Source organism: Sander vitreus, chromosome 20, assembly GCF_031162955.1.
Source record: "Sander vitreus isolate 19-12246 chromosome 20, sanVit1, whole genome shotgun sequence".
Lineage (NCBI taxonomy): Eukaryota > Metazoa > Chordata > Actinopteri > Perciformes > Percidae > Sander > Sander vitreus.
Genome location: NC_135874.1, coordinates 22,126,701 through 22,144,105, shown reverse-complemented (window position 1 = coordinate 22,144,105; position 17,405 = coordinate 22,126,701). Strand labels below are relative to the sequence as shown.

Below are 17,405 nucleotides of genomic sequence, written 5' to 3'. Positions count from 1 at the left end.
GTGTGGCTGCAGCGAGATGCACTTGGGGCGGAGCTAACAACTAGGTGGGGGATTTCCAGAAAACTGTCACTCAGAATAACACAGCATACAGATTGCTGGCTCCAAGAGGGGATTTCTATTCAGACACATAAATACACTCCTCAGTTTGTCACCAAGAGAGCAAAGTCTTTTTGCAGGCTACATTTGCTGCACTTAAAATAATAATTTCTGCAGTATTTCAGTTTTTACATAAGTGTTTTGACTTTTTTTAGTGGCAAATTTCCTCAACACATATGCATTTATTACTAAATTTACTTAATCTATTCCTCAAACTTGAAATCAGTGGTTACTTTGAAAATATTCTTCTCAGTTATTATGCAAACTATATAGTATTTAATCAAAATGATGCACTTGTCATCCTGGCCAAATGTATAAGAAGGAATGTCAGCCTTAAAGCCTTATTAGTGCTTCAAGAGATGCAATGTTAATTCTACAAAAAGGGGAACAATGAAGCCCAGGAAATCAGGACAACTTAAAGCCCAGTATTTTATGTATTATATGGTTGCACAAGATTTGTCGCATTAATGAGTTTCTGTTAGGGAGGGATAGTCACATGGAAAGTCCTAAAACTGCTTTAGTATGTCCATGCTGACTCACTTGTGATGTTGCTCAGCAGCCCCTCAGTGCTTGAGTGTGTGGAAAGACCTGCATGTGTGGGGCTGCAGCATGCACAGGAGTTTCCTCCAAAACTTTAGGTGTGATTGCAATGTGATTTCTGTTTGTTTATCATACCATAAAAATAATACAATGAACACAAGAACAAACCAACTGGTCTGCAGTAGAGTTTCACCTAACATGGTCAACTGTATGTTTGTTGTTAAAGATATATTTCCTGTGTCTTACTATTTGGGTCTGTTTCCAATTCCAGTACATACAGGTACAGCATACATAGACAAGGATTATACTCCCACTCATTATGTCGCAGTGCCTTTAATAACCCAGTATGAAATCACTTATTCAAATCCTCTGCAGATAAAAAAAATTGGAAGGACTCCAATTTCTCAATAAGGCCGCAAGACTTGGCGAGGCTGTGACCTATCCCTTTAAAAACAAACATCAAGTTGAACGCGATGTTCTGGAGGCCTGAGGGAAACTCCAGGCTTGTTTTACCTCCCATTGTTCAGTTCAGTGTAACCAGTTAGACTGGGAAGCTCAGGCTTCGCTCTCAGCACATTTTTACTGTCACGTTAGCAACTGTTGAGAAACATATTAGGACTCATGCAAAAGCATAGTGTTTCAACTAGAGAACAGTTTCTGTGCAGAATCGTGTGCACCATTAACTAGATTTAGGTACTTACCATGTTATATAGTGTTGAACTAAGAATGGTAAGATTGTAGAAAGGGCAACAAATCACACAGGCCACAGTCCCTCCCACAGTTAATTCTACATACATATTATGCACAGTATCTAGACTGCTGCTTACAATCAGCTTTGAAGGCACAGTGAAAACAAGACCTTTGTTTGAACCATTATAAGGCAGACGAATGGAGGAAAGCAATGCACACAGCAGGCTGACAAAGCAGTTCCACACACCTTTGCATAAAGCTTTATGTATTTAGACAGAGGGAATTTAGTATTTCAAGTGTATTACAAAAATATGCCAAATTCAGGCTATATCATTCAACTTTCCATTTGTGAATAATAGCTGTCTGTCTATGTTTTTAGTAACTTTAGAGTTTCTTTTTATGTTATGTCTACTTTTCTGGATAATAGACAAAACGACAATTGATAAAGGCTAATCAAACCAATGTTAAGTATGACGTCTCAGTGGATAAACAGTGTTAGACATTGACAGGAAAAACAATGCATTTTTTTCTGTTTAAATTCAGATATGTGTAAATGATGCTGATATGGTTGGAGTTAGTAGAACTGAATAATTTTTTACTGTAAACCAGTCAGACGAAACCAGTGCAACTCGGCATTATTATTGGAACTGACACAAACATCTGAAACAACTGATACTTAAAACAATACAGTAACAAAATGGTAATACATTGAACACATATCTAAATATTGTAGACATAAAAGGAAGTAACTACAATAGCAAAAGTCAGAAATGATCCTGGATTTTTTTTTTTGGGTAATCAGTGTTTTTCTGGGGTGTCTCCCAGCTGGCTTTTCTGGGCTTTTTAAAATGTAACCTGAGTCACTATCACTTTGTTTATTTCCTATTGATGGTTGGATTGTGCTCTGATTGGGACGTGGGAAAAGGAAACTGAGATGGTATTATCAAGTCTGTGAGAAGCTCCGTCTTCATGATTGTTCTGTCGCTGTGGTTTTGGAGAAGGATTTAGTTTCAACTCGCTATAGTACATTTTCCCAGTAGATCTGTGACTTCATTAAGAAAGGATTATGCTGATTTGAATGTACTAGTACAGTGCCCGTTCAAAATGTGTCTGTTTGGAATAGGCCGATTGCTTGGCCTGTGGTATCGCTGCTTGAAGCTTTCTAAAGAACCATTGTAGTTTTCCTCAACCTTTATTGTTCGGTTGTTTAGTTTAATTCACAATTTATTAATATCCAATATCCAATGCTGTCCAAACTGCTCCAAATTCCAAACCCCATGTTCATTGAGTACCCAGGAAACCAAGTGTGAAGTAGATTGGATGAACGGTTCTTGAGATATTTGAAAGGCAGATGCACACACACACACACGCACGCACGCACGCACGCACACATGCACGCACGCACGCACACACACAGACACACACACACACACACATACACATACACATACACATACACATACACACACACATACAGAGATTCCCTGATTTATTAGGGAGAGTGAAGTCCAGTGTTATCATCCATGTGTGTGCTTTTTTGTGATTTGGTTTGTGTGTGAATATTGTATATGCCAAGTCATAAGGCTTTTAGTATTGGATGTTTAAAATATTTTATTTGAGCTTTTACTGGAATGAAGTACATCGAAAGAACAGAGTTGACTCAAAGCCAGCTATTTTTCTTGTCATCCTAATTTCTCACCTCAGTGTTTCTCTCATCAATAGTAAGTGAAAAAATAATGAAAACACTGATCATGCAAGTGAAAACATGAAAGAGGAACATAAGCAGTATAATAACATAATGCCATAAAAATGGCATAATGGGCTAACATTGCCAGTTCCTGGCACCCAGTTTTGCATAGCAATGTTACATAGCACTTTTTATTTAATAATGACCATGCTTACAATATGAGTTAACAAGAATAAATGGTTATTAAAAGAACAAATATTTTTTCTATATGTATGATACATTCGGGATATAAATGTAAATACATTTCCAGCATTTTGAAATGAAAGTCGTTGCTGTCTTACTGAGCATGAAGATGTGTATAGCGTCACTATGTGAGCTACAGTATTTCTTTTGAATATGCTGGAAGAAGAAAAGCCATTGGTACATAAATGTGTAACTATGCTTGTTTGCGTGTGTCGTGGAAATCCCTGGGCATTCTGGATCGCAGACATGTACAACACAGAATGACTCATCATGAATCATTCAATCAGCCACATACAGTAAAATACATAATGATGAAGGGTCAAAGTGAACAATGACTCATCAAATCACATTCTGAACTTATGACTGTGCGGAGAACGAAAGCATGACAGAGACACAAACCCCCCCCCTTAAACCCTGAGTCACTGTGGAGCTTAAATGTTTCACCTGTTTCTTTACCTGCTTCCAGCTTTTTGTCCAATTCCTGGTTGGTGTACATTTTTACTGTTGTTTCAGTTCACACCCTCAATATCTCTATTTCAAACTGACACTTTATTAAGAGCAAAAAATAAAAATAATAATAGTGTGAGCAGAGCTGTGGTCCAAGATGATCCAGAACCAAAATGCACATCTTAGGATATGCCAGCCTCCTGTGTATTTAAAATATATTTAAAAAAATATTAAATTAATCAGTGGTGGAATGTAACTATGTAGATTTTCTCTAGCACTGTACTTTTTTAAATGCTGATTCAGCAGCATTCACAGTATTGTTTTGATATATTATACTATTTCTTCTTACTATGACGTTTTATGACTTACTATACTTTGAAAGTGGGAGAGAGAGGGAGAATGACATGCAGCAAAGGTGCTACAATGACTGAGCCTCTATACATGGGGCGCATGCTCAACCAGGTGAGCCAGCCAGGCGCCTTATACTAAGACTTTTATTTTTATTTTTTCGACATACTATGACTTTTTTTACTTTTTTCAACATGTTACACTATGAGTTTTTTATGACTTTTTTCTGCATGCTATACTATGACTTTTTTTAAACTTTTTTCGACACACTATACTATGCCTTTTTATGACTTTTTTCAGCATACAATACTATGACTTTTGTTACTTTTGTCGACCTAATATACTATGACTTTTTTCGACATGCTATACTATGACTTTTTTTGACATTCTATAGCCTACTATGACTTGTTTTGTCATGCTATACTATGACTTTTTTATGACTTATTTCAACATACTATACTATGACTTTTTTGGACAAACTATACTATAACTTTTTACGACTTTTTTCGACATGCTATGCTATGACTTTTTTATGACTTCTTCGACATACTATGACTTTTTTTCGACATTCTATTCTATGACTTGTTTCAACATGCTGTACTATGATTTATTTGGACATAGTATACTATGACTTTCTTGACTTTTTTTGACAAACTATAATATTACTTTTTTGACTTTTTTCAACATGTGACGCCTGTTCCTCTGCATGTACCAGGACAAAGGAGTAGCAGGTGCAGGAACAAGTGGAACTGGGCCTGCACTGGAAGTTGAGGCACCAGAAGCTGCCAGTACGCATGACATGAGATGTAGCGGGTTAGCATTCTCCAAAGGTTTTGGAATCTTCTGTGTTTTTGACTTGTGACATCAATTGAACTAAATCCTGCAACTGTGTGTTGGTATATGGTTCTTTACAACTACATTTTGGGTGTGGTTTATGTCAAGAAGACATTGTCACAACTATTCTATGACTTTTTTCGACACACTATACTATACCATGACTTTTTGGACATACTCATTTGAACTGGGATAACAAAAGCATAAAAATAGCCTTTTAACATATAAAAACTAAATATAAAAGCATAACCAAATAATTTTTAAAATGCCGGTCAAAGTTGGATTATTCCAAATTGAAATTTGTAAATTGATGAATGAATAAAATGGCGGGCGCATGATCGCAAATGTACACATTCATTCATCACAAACATTCCTGACATTTTTTATCACTTTTTTCGACATACTATACTGTGACTTTTTTCGACATACTATACTATGACTTTTTCATAAATGTTTTCAACATGCTTTACTATGACTTTTTCAACATACTGTACCATGACTTTTTTTATGACTTTTTTCGACATACTATACTATGACTTTTTTCGACATACTATACTATGACTTTTTTCGACATACTGTGACTTTTTTCGACATGCTATCCCATGAATTTTTTTATCACTTTTTTCGACATATAATACTATGACTTTTTTATCACTTTTTTTTTTACATACTATTTATGACTTTTTTCGAAATACTTTATTATGAATTTTTCATGAAAGGCATTTCAGTTGAACAGGAAGTTGTTTCAGTTTAACAGGAAGGTGGCTAGGAAAAGTAATGTGACATTTCCTGATTGGGATCCGAACCTGAGTCTCTCACATGACAGTCATTGAGATTTCAGAGATAACTTTTTCTCACGTAAATAACATATTAATTGCAATATCACCTGCAACCTTGCAACACCTGGATAGCTCAATGAGTTATATCAATGACTGTCACGTGGGAGACTCAGGCTTGGATTCCAGTCAGGGAATGTCAAATTACCTTTCCTAGCCACTTTCCTGTTAAACTGAAACAACTTCCTGTTCAACTGAAATGCCTTTCATGAAAAATTCATAATCTAGTATGTTGAAAAAAGTCATTGTAAAGCATGTTGAAAAAAATGATAAAAAAGTATTAGTATAGTATGTCAAAAAGGTCATAGTATAGTATGTTGAAAAAATTATTTAAAAAAGTCATAGTATGTCGAAAAAAAGTGATACAAAAGTGATAGTATAGTATGTTGAAAAAAGTGATACAAAATTCATGGGATAGCATGTCGAAAAAATGTATAAAGTCATAGTATAGTATGTCGAAAATGGATTAAAAAAAAGTCATAGTATAGTGTGTCGAAAAAAGTGATACAAAAAGTCATAGTACAGCATGTTGAAAAAATTATTAAAAAAAGTCATAGTATGTTGAAAAGAGTGATAAAAGATTCATGGGATAGCATTCCGAAAAAAAGTGATACAAAAGTCACAGTATAGTATGTCGCAAAAAGTCATAGTATAGTATGTTGAAAAAATTTATGAAAAAGTCATAGCATAGTATGTCGAAAAAAATCATAAAATTCATAGTATAGAATGTCGAAAAAGTTATAGTATAGTATGTCGAAAAAAAGTGATAAAAAAGTCATGGTATAGTATGTCTGAAAAGCAAGCAATATCTCATGAGTTCCCAAAAACAGAGCTCTTCTTCTGTAACCCTGCAAACATGACCCTTCTTTCTTGTATTTACTTCCTGCATAAAATCAGAACATACTCCACAGAGGCAAAAAACAAAGCTCTCTTTTTGGGAATTCATAAACTTTTTGGTCAGGTCAGATACCTTAGAGTGATAAGAGAATGATTGGAAGATGGACGGTTGAGTGCTCAAATCTGATATGTTTCATTAAGCTTTGAGGTCCAATATACTAAGTGAAAGAGACAAATATGCCAAAAACCTAACATCTTGGTTGGGTCAGATAGTTTAGAGTGATAAGAGAATGTTTGAAAGACAGAAGGTTGCGTGTTCAAATCTTATATGTTGCAGTAAGTAAGACAGAGGGATAATGACATGCAGCAAAGGGCCACAGGTCAGAGTCGAACCCAGCGTCGAGGAGTAAACCTCCTCTATATATGGGCACCTGCTCTACCAACTGAGCTACCTGGGCAACATAGTATGCTATGACTTTTTTTGACATACGATACTATGACTTTTTTATCACTTTTTTTCAACATACTATACTATGACTTTTTTAAATCCATTTTCGAAATACTATACTATGACTTTTAATCAATTTTTTTGACATGCTATGCTATGACTTTTTTTGAAATACTATACTATGACTTTTTTCGACATACTATACTATGAATTTTAGACTTTTTACAACATACTATGCTATGACTTTTTTTAATACATTTTTTGGACATGCTTACTATGAATTTTATAACTATTTTCGACATTCTATTCTATGACTTTTATATCACTTTTTTTGACATACTATAATGACTTTTTTTTCGAAATACTGTACAATTACTTTTTTCGACATGCTACACAATAACCTTTTATGACTTTTTTCAACATGCTATACTATGACTTTTTTATGACTTTTGGAAATGCTATACTATGACTTTTTTATGACTTTTGGAAATGCTATACTATGACTTTTTTCGACATACTATACTATGACTTTTTTATGACTTTCTTCTATTCTACACTGACTTTTTGACATGCTATACAATAACCTTTCATGACTTTTTTCAACATACTATACTATGATTTTTTTGTGACTTTTTTTGACATACTATACTATGACTTTTTCCGACATGATATACTATGACTTTTTTATGACTTTTTTCAACATACTATAATATTACTTTTTTATGACATTTTTCGACATACTATACTATGACTTTTTATGACTTTTTGAAATACTATACTATGACTTTTTAATGACTTTTTACAATATTCTATACTGACTCTTTTATGACTTTCTTCTATACTACACTGACTTTTTCGACATACTATACTATGACATTTTTATGACTTTTTTTGACATACTATACTATGACGTTTTTCGATATACTATACTATGACTTTTTTATGACTTGTTCCAACATGCTTTTTTCGACATACTATACTATGACATTTTTATGACTTTTTTTGACATACTATACTATGACGTTTTTCGATATACTATACTATGACTTTTTTATGACTTGTTCCAACATGCTTTTTTCGACATACTATACTATGACTTGTTGTCGACGGACTATACCATAACTTTTTACATGCTTTTTTGACATGCTATACTATGACTTTTTATGACTTTATTTGGACATACTATACTATGACTCTTTTATGACTTTCTTCTATACTACACTGACTTTTTTCGACATGCTATACTAGGACTTTTTTGACTTTTTTCAACATACTCTACTATGACTTTTTTCGACATACTATAATTTGACTCTTTTATGACTTTCTTCAATACTACACTGACTTTTTTCGACATGCTATAATATTACTTTTTTGACTTTTTTCGACGTACTATAGCCTAATATGACTTTTTCATGACTTTTTTTGACATACTATACTATGACTTTTTTCGACATGCTATACTACAACTTTTTACGATTTCTTTCGACATACTATACTATGACTCTTTTATGATTTTCTTCTATACTACACTGACTTTTTTTGACATGCTATACTAGGACTTTTTTTTACTTTATTCGACATACTATAGCCTAATATGACTTTTTCATGATTTTTTTTGACATACTATACTATGACTTTTTTGACTTTTTTCAACATACTCTACTTTTACTTTTTCCAACGTAATATACTATGACTTTTTCAGAATACTATAATATAACTTTTTTAGGACTTTTTTCGACATACTATACTATGACTTTATTTCGACATACTATACTATGACTCTTTTATGACTTTCTTCAATACTACACTGACTTTTTTCAACATGCTATACAATAACTTTTTATGACTTTTTTCGAAATACTATACTATGAGTTTTTTATGACTTTTTTGAAATACTATACTATGACTCTTTTATGACTTTCTTCTATTCTACACTGACTTTTTTCAACATGCTATACAATAACTTTTTATGACTTTTTTCGACATACTATACTATGACTTTTTTATGACTTTTTTGGACATACTATACTATTTTACAGTATACTATTACTCTTTTATAACTTTCTTCTACACTGACTTTTTTCGATATGCTATACAATAACTTTTTCTGACTTTTTTCGACATACTATACTTTGAATTTTTTATGACTTTTTTGGACATACTATACTATGACTTTTTTTTACTTTTTTCGACGTATACCATACTATGACTTCGTTTGACATCTTTGAACATACTATACTATCTCTTTTTTTCGACATAGCCTACCAGTACAATACTGTGACTTTTTTAAACATTCCATACAATTACTTTTTTTTTTACATACTATACTATGACTTTTTTTTATCACTCCTTTCAACATACTATACTATGATTTTTTTAAAATGCCATACTGACGTTTTTTTGGATTAGGCTCTACGGACTCTGTATGTGTGTGTGTGTCATTTCTCACTCTTTATTTTGCATCCTTCATCCCTTTCCTACTTTGTTAGGGACCGTTTGGCATTTATGGACTGGACCGCCAGACAATTTGAGCTATAACATATAAACACAAAACTGCTTTGCTAGCTCCATCGTGTTGTAACTAAGACATCTGTTGAAAAAATAATTGTATTCATTAGCATGATTGCCTTACTGTTTAGTTCAAAAACATCCAAAACATAGTACGAAAACATAGCGAACCAGACGCAAGCTTTTATTTTGAAAAGTCGAAGCTCGCGGACAGCACCAGCCGGGAGGGCATGAGACGGGAGGTCTCCAGGCTGCAGCCATACCCGACTCAAATATCCTTTCGGTCCCGGTGACTCAGGGGCGGATCTATAGGGGGGCAAGGGGGGGCAACTGACCCCCCACTGTAGGGCCTTGCCCCCCCAGCTGCTCCCCTAACTTTGGTGCTCAAAAAACTGTGCTTGTAAAAACAAACTGCCACTATGTCCACAAGCTTCTTAAAACATTGAAACAAACATTTAATTTATATTACTTAATAATAAATAACAATTGTAGATGTAATCTTATATATATATTTTGGGGGTTTAGGATGCAAATGAGCGTTTGTCCCCTGATTTATACATCAAACTATATTACACATGACTGTAGTGCAACTTAACATTAGACTCTCTAGACATTAGAGAACAATAGACTAGCTCAACTAAACCAAATTGCCTCAACAGCAACTAACTATGATTAATTAAAGAAAACCACAAACAAGGTCCTGGTTTTATACTCAAGGCAAATGAGCCCCCAACTTGTTACGACCGGCTCACAGGCCACAACAAAAGAGGGAGATGCACAGCAACGTAACAATAATAAAGTGACATTTATTAAATAACGATGCAAACAAAAGAACGATGAGTTGTGATTGTCAGTATCAGTGATGATTGAAGGTGTATGGATGTAATGGAGAATGTGAGGTGCATGTTGTCAGTAGTTAACAAAGGGAAAACTCAAACAGAGAGAAAACATGTTGGTGCGCAGTCGGGAGAATGCGGTTAAATAGTCAGGGAGGACCGGCCAGGTGATCACAGTCATCTCATTATCGCCTCCGGCTACACCTGCAAGTTAACAAGACAAACCACAGTACACATGTAGGACAAGCCCAGGGCCGTCACACCAACAAACATGACATCATTTTGATGCATTTATTTTAAAAGATTATTTGTGTAGCTAGTGTTTGTGTGTATGCAGTAGTTATAATATAGTTGTGAGGACTAGTTTCAAGAAGCTTGCGCATAGGTGAGGATTAAGGTGAGGGTGTGGGTGCGCAGACCTCATTCCCACCATCTTCAATCCTACCAGATGGACCTCCAGTGGCATAAGGGAACCCATGACGACCTTCGTCTGGCAGGAGTTGCAGGGGGCTGCCGGTGGTCCGGTCAGTTGGACTCTGCCTGTGCCGTTCCCCAGGTGCAGGTTTGTCTTCTTCCGCCTTCCCAGCCGTTGTGGTGGTTCTCACACCAACATCTTCTGCCTGCACTGCCATTGGGGTCTTCACTATTTACCCATAGTTGGGGCTATTTACCCATAACTGGGACAGTGGTTGACGGGCATCAGGGCATTTCCACTCACCGATGGGCCTGCATGCCATGTCTCTGGGGCCCACTGCTGCTCCGAGATCCTGTACAACTTAGCCTGGAACCACAAGGGACCAGTTACCATGTGTGCCACGGGGAGGCGTGTACGAGATCTTGGCAGTGGAGAGGCTATGTACCGGCTGAGGAGGCTTACACACTCGGCTCCTCTTTTCGCCCCTGAAAACAAAGGGCTATCCAGTGGCAGTAGCTGAAAGCAGAGAGTGGCAAGCAGAAGCAGCATGCAGCATGGCACTACTACTCCAACACTACTGCACTGACGTATCACACACCATGCGTGCGTGCGCACACACACACACACACACACACACACACACACACACACACACACACACACACACACACACACACACACACACACACACACACACACACACACACACACACACAGACAGACCGACAGACCCACCCAGACACAGACAGACAGACAGACCCACACACAGACAGACAGACCCACCCACACACAGACATACAGACCCACACACAGACAGACAGAGAGACAGACAGACAGACCCACACAGACAGACAGACCCACCCACACACAGACAGACAGACCCACACACAGACAGACAGACACACCCACACAGACAGACAGACACACCCACACAGACAGACAGACACACCGAACAGACAGACCCACCCACACAAAGACAGACAGACCCACCCACAAACAGACAGACAGACCCACCCACACACAGACAGACAGACAGACAGACAGACAGACAGACAGACAGACACTATACAAGTACAAATGCATTTTCTTTTCCTCAGCCAGGCAGAAGCCTTTTGTACCACTTCTTCTTCTTTGGCTTTGTCATTATCTGGCTCTGAAGATCTACCAGCTGGGACCTCATGGTGCTCTCGGTCCTCTCCCACTGCTGCTCTTTTTCCTGCTGAGTCAGCTTCAGGCTTTCTGTGGCCTGAAGGAGGGATGCCTTGTCCTCCTTCCACTGGTTGAGATTACTCTCCAGCTGCTGCTCAGTCTTCTTCAGAGCAGCCAGGAGGCAGTCACTCACAAAGCTTTGCTCGTCGTCATTCTGATCCACATAGGAGGCTCTGGATTTCTCGCTCTCCTCCAGCATGGAGGTTTTCTCCTGCTGCCATAGGACACGCTCACTCTCTAGCTGATGTTCACACTTTTTCTCAAGAGCAGCCATGAAGTTCTTGTTGCTTTTGTCCTGCATCTCCAGCTGGGCTCTATGGGAAGCCTGGGATCTTTCCAGTATCTCCTTTGCCTCCTCGTCCTGTTTTCGGAGAGTTTCCTCCATCTTGCTCAATTTATTCTTCAGCTCCTGAGCTTGAGCCCTCTCCATCTCCAGATAGCTCTCCAACGTCACGTTGGTGGTCTTACCTACCGCGAGCATCTGTCTCTCTTTACGAAGCTCCATCTTGTGAGTCTCCACATTGATTTTAAGGGCCTCTTTCTCTCTCTTCATCTGCTCCAATTCGACTTTCAGGTCTTCAGTAATGAAGTACTGCAGGTCGAGATCTTTTTGGGCTTTTCGCAGTCTGTTGCTGATTTTTCTCAGCTGGGTTGTCAGATACTCTGTTTCCCTGGGTGGGGAGTGGACACGTTCAGCCAGAGCCTCATCCAGCTGGGCTCTATGGGAAGCCTGGGATCTTTCCAGTATCTCCTTTGCCTCCTCGTCCTGTTTTTGGAGAGCTTCCTCCATCTTGCTCAATTTATCCTTCAGCTCCTGAGCTTGAGCCCTCTCCATCTCCAGATAGCTCTCCAACATCACGTTGGTGGTCTTACCTACCGCGAGCATCTGTCTCTCTTTACGAAGCTCCATCTTCTGAGTCTCCACATTATTTTTAAGGGCCTCTTTCTCTCTCTTCATCTGCTCCAATTCGACCTTCAGGTCTTCAGTAATGAAGTACTGCAGGTCGAGATCTTTTTGGGCTTTTCGCAGTCTGTTGCTGATTTTTCCCAGCTGGGATTTCAGATACTCTGTTTCCCTGGGTGGGGAGTGGACATGTTCAGCCAGCTGAACTTTCAAGTCACACATCTCCCTCTGCACCAGCTCTTTCTCATGCCTCCAACTGCTGCCCTCTCTCTGTTGTTGGAGCTGATCGAGGACATTGGCCAGCAAGTCCTCTCGGATGATCAGGTGAACTCTTCCCTCAGATTCACATTGGGTGAGCCTCGCCTCGCTGTCCTTCAGTTCACACCGTACTTGTTCTTCAAGTGAACTGAGATAGAAATTCATTTGCAGTTCAATCTCTCTGGAGTGGAATTCCATGTTTTCCAACTTCGTATTCTGCTGGACCAGTGTCTTTTCTCTCATTGCAATGTGCACCTTTGAATTGTCACAGTCAAATATCTCTGATACAAACTGCTGTCTGAGTGAGTTTGTGTCAGAACTAAAGTTGGGTCCCAGTATTCATAGTGTGTCGTTATGACAACAACAACAACATGTTTTCCTATGTTTTCAATCCAAATGGTTATTGATTCTATTCCATTCTATCTTTGAGTTTATTGTTGCTCTGGGATACTAGTTTGTTTATGTTTGAATATACCGTATGAATGTAATGATTTCTGATGATTCCTAAAATATGGCAAAGAATATTTATATATTAAATATGGCACTACACGAAATATGGAAAGGAAAAAGATGGATGTCTTTGCACAAGAGCAGTACACACAAGTATGCGCCAGTTGGGACGCCATTTTCTCTAACTCCAATAACCATGTGCGCTCAGCAACTACCTATTATTTAAGATGTGCATTTACCACAATAAAACTTTTTTTTTTTTTTACTTTTATTCAAACTGTCCAAGGACAACGCTCCGCGATTAAACGCCAGGCGATCAATGTGTGGTAACCATGGGGATTCTGTGCACTACTGTATCCCCTGCCGTACAACTGAATGAGATCAGCTGACTGTGGTATCATATATCCCTAATCACAGGTCCATTTATAACAAAAAGTGGCGATCCTAGTATTTTCCTAACCACGATCTGTTATTGTTGATAGCTAAAGTTAGCTAAATTAGCATAGTCATAATTACGGACGTCTCTTGTTCATTGATTTGCATGGCGTGTTGCTCGCGTAGGGAAAAGTTCAACACAATTCAACTCTTGCAGCGGCGGGCGTGTGACGAGCACAAACGCGAGTTTCACAGGATTGCCCCCGCTTGTCGCATCGCCTGTCAAACTGTTTTATTTCATGTGAATACTAATTTACTAGAGGAGTAACTTAGTATTTGAAGTAATGCAGTAATGCAGGAAGTGTGCATTTAGTTTCCATGCTTATTGTGTTTCCAAAACAATGTTAGTGAGTAAATCTACTGAAATGGCCACCACACCATAACAGAGGAGTGTGGTGCGTCAGATCAGAATGCAGAGGTTTAGTTACGTATGTCATGGCTGTAAGAAAATAATAGACATTTGTGCATCTTTGCAAAGTATAAGCCTGTACAGAAGGCTCCAATATAATATTGGGGAGGGTCATCCCTTTTTTTACCAAATCATTGGGGAGGGTCATCCAAAATGTATCACTGGTGAAGGGAGGGTCAAGTCTATTTTGATTTAAAGTCCCGTAACTCCTCCGTTGGCCCCTGAAATAAATAACAAGCAGTCCCTTAGCTATTTACACTGCTTCAGCTGCTTTCCATGCTTAATCAAGTCTTATTTACAGATTACTTGATTCAAGCCTAAAAATTTTCCACATCGTTCATTCATTGTGAATTTTTTTGTGCTTTTTGAAAATATTGAGATTTCCTAATTTGAGCCACCCATTTCCCATTTTACCAACTTAATAGTTACTCTTTAGTTACTTCATCCAAATTAAAGCCGGCAATTCTGTTTATGAACAGCTTTTACAAAAACGTTCATACAATATTGGTATTATTCAGCTTTTTAAACACATTCTTCTTATTTAGTACCATTTCCACTTTTCCCTACAACTTCACCATTTTACGTATTTTAACCAGCAGTTCAGTGTAGCGACAGCTTTTTAAAAATAAATCTTAAAATGTTCCATTGTTGTTTGATACATTATTGGTATTATTCAACATTTCAGTGAAATTCATACTAATTAAAACTATTCCCACTTTTCCAACTATTCTCACTTCTTCACTTTCTTCTTATGCAATTATGGCAGCAATCCAGTTAAGCTTTAGCAATTTAGCTTTTCAGCATTCATATGCATTTTCTGCAGAAAATGCCTTTTCTAGTTACATTTTATTTTACTTTAAACTTTTATACTACATTTCACATGGAAATATACTTTTCACTCAACTACATTTTGTGTCAGTGATTCAGGTCTTACATACAAAACGTACGATTCATTTGTAAAGTGTGATGTACAGATTAAACCAACATATAAATCATGTTTATCAGCTAAAACAAAAATACTACTTACAATACTCAAGACTGATATTATGGGGGGGTTATGCAGTCAGCAGTGCAGACTTCCCTTTTGCTCAAGCTGATGTTTTTTATTCCTTCTATCTTACAGCACTTTGTTAGTCAAGTTGCTAAACTTGCAAATTGTGATGACCCTGCACAGATTCACAGCTCCAGTTTCCTGTTATTTAGCTCTATAGTTGGCAACAGACAACCAGATTCAAATGTTTATTTCCTGGAGACCGCTTCAGCTTCTCGGTGCATAGACGCCAAACCAGGCCGCCCTGACTCCACCTGACACTGTCAAAAACTGCAGCGCCAGGGTGAGCCAAAAAGGAAGAATTAGTCAATGGAGGAAGCTTGTTTTCTTTGCAGACAAGATCTCTGTCAGCAGGGGGGGTAAGAGGGCTGCTTTTTCTGTTATAATACAGATCATCAGCGTCATTTAAAGCTATAGTGCGTAGTTTCATGATGGACTCGAGCTTCTGCGCAGGAAAGTCACCGGACGACACAGTCTTCTGAACATAGTCGTACTGAGAAATACAGAGAGAGTTGTGTGGAGCTGGTAGTCAGCTTTGTACCAACTCATTTGACAATGGCTTGAATGTAACGGACGTTCAATAATATCAAAAAGTTACACACTAAAGCTTTAATAATAATAATAATAATAATAATAATAATAATAATAATAATAATATAATAATAAAAAGCTAAAAGTCCATCTGCTGATGAATACGGTTATAAACGGTTGAAAGCTAATAAGTAGACCTTGAGTTAGATTTGTTTTTTCAAACTACTCTTTCCAAAGTCAACAATCAACCTAACTGAATCATCCAGTTATGGCATGGTCTTTCTAAATGCGCTTGGTTTGACCAGAAAACAAAACACCTTCAAACTATCATTTTGCTACAAGGTATCAATCTATACCACTAGGTGGCGACAGATGACCATTTTATTGAGCAATGACAGGCATCTACTGTCCCACAACAGAGCGTAAACACCAATCTCTAATATCTTCTAACTCTCAATATGATAATAAAGTCTGAGCATGAAACACAGGACCAATGGATTGACAGGGTTTAATGGAGGATTCCTGTGTTTATTTTTTTTCATCACTTAAGAGCTGATCAAGCCAATGGAAATTGGACACTTAATTAAACCTATTTCCAATGTTACATTTTACCATAAACTCGAGTCCTAAAACTAAACTGCCAACACTCTAAGTATGTGAAAACACACACACACACACACACAGACACACACACACACACACACACACACACACACACACACACACACACACACACACACACACACACACATACACACACACACTAAACAGACGTAATGTACAAACACAGTTCCATCAGTCCTAGTTAAGCTGTAGACTCCATGTAAACACAGACTGCTCAGCTGTGTAACCCTGCAGTACTTATAAAAGGCTTGTGACTGAGAAGCACTGAGACTGACTGAGATCAATAGAGTCATTTTCAACTCTAGAGAGTCTGGAGGATTATCCACCTCACTGCTCACTGATGTGATGCAAACTAAAGACACACACACACACACACACACACACACACACACACACACACACACACACACACACACACACACACACACACACACACAGTTCATGTCCTCCAGCCTCCTCAGACTGTCTGTGGATCCATATTTGTGCAGGAAATTGACTGCGAACATGGACCCTGTTTTTAAGCTGCCTTTCCTGTTATTTCATACACCAGCCTGCCATTTTTTCCCCTAATATGGGGTTTTATCAGCTTAGAACTCCTTGTCCCAATCCACCCGTTGTCTTATCAATACACAGTAATTTAATTCAAAATGTTCATCAACTTACCAGATATCCATAATGTGGTGTCATAATGTGGAAGCAATTATGGGCAAAATAAGTAATATGAATTTTTTTTCTGCCTTTTAGGTCAAAATTATGAAAGAGCAGAAAA

At 37.6% G+C, this 17,405-nt stretch overlaps 1 protein-coding gene across 1 annotated transcript; it reads right to left on the bottom strand.

Moving 5' to 3' along the window:
* Window positions 1–11,807: 11,807 nt before the first annotated feature.
* On the bottom strand, window positions 11,808–15,724 carry LOC144535177 (uncharacterized). The gene has a single exon (XM_078277490.1). It carries the CDS (start codon window positions 13,377–13,379, stop codon window positions 11,859–11,861), a length of 1,521 nt encoding a protein of 506 aa, XP_078133616.1. The 5' UTR covers window positions 13,380–15,724; the 3' UTR covers window positions 11,808–11,858.
* Window positions 15,725–17,405: the final 1,681 nt, after the last annotated feature.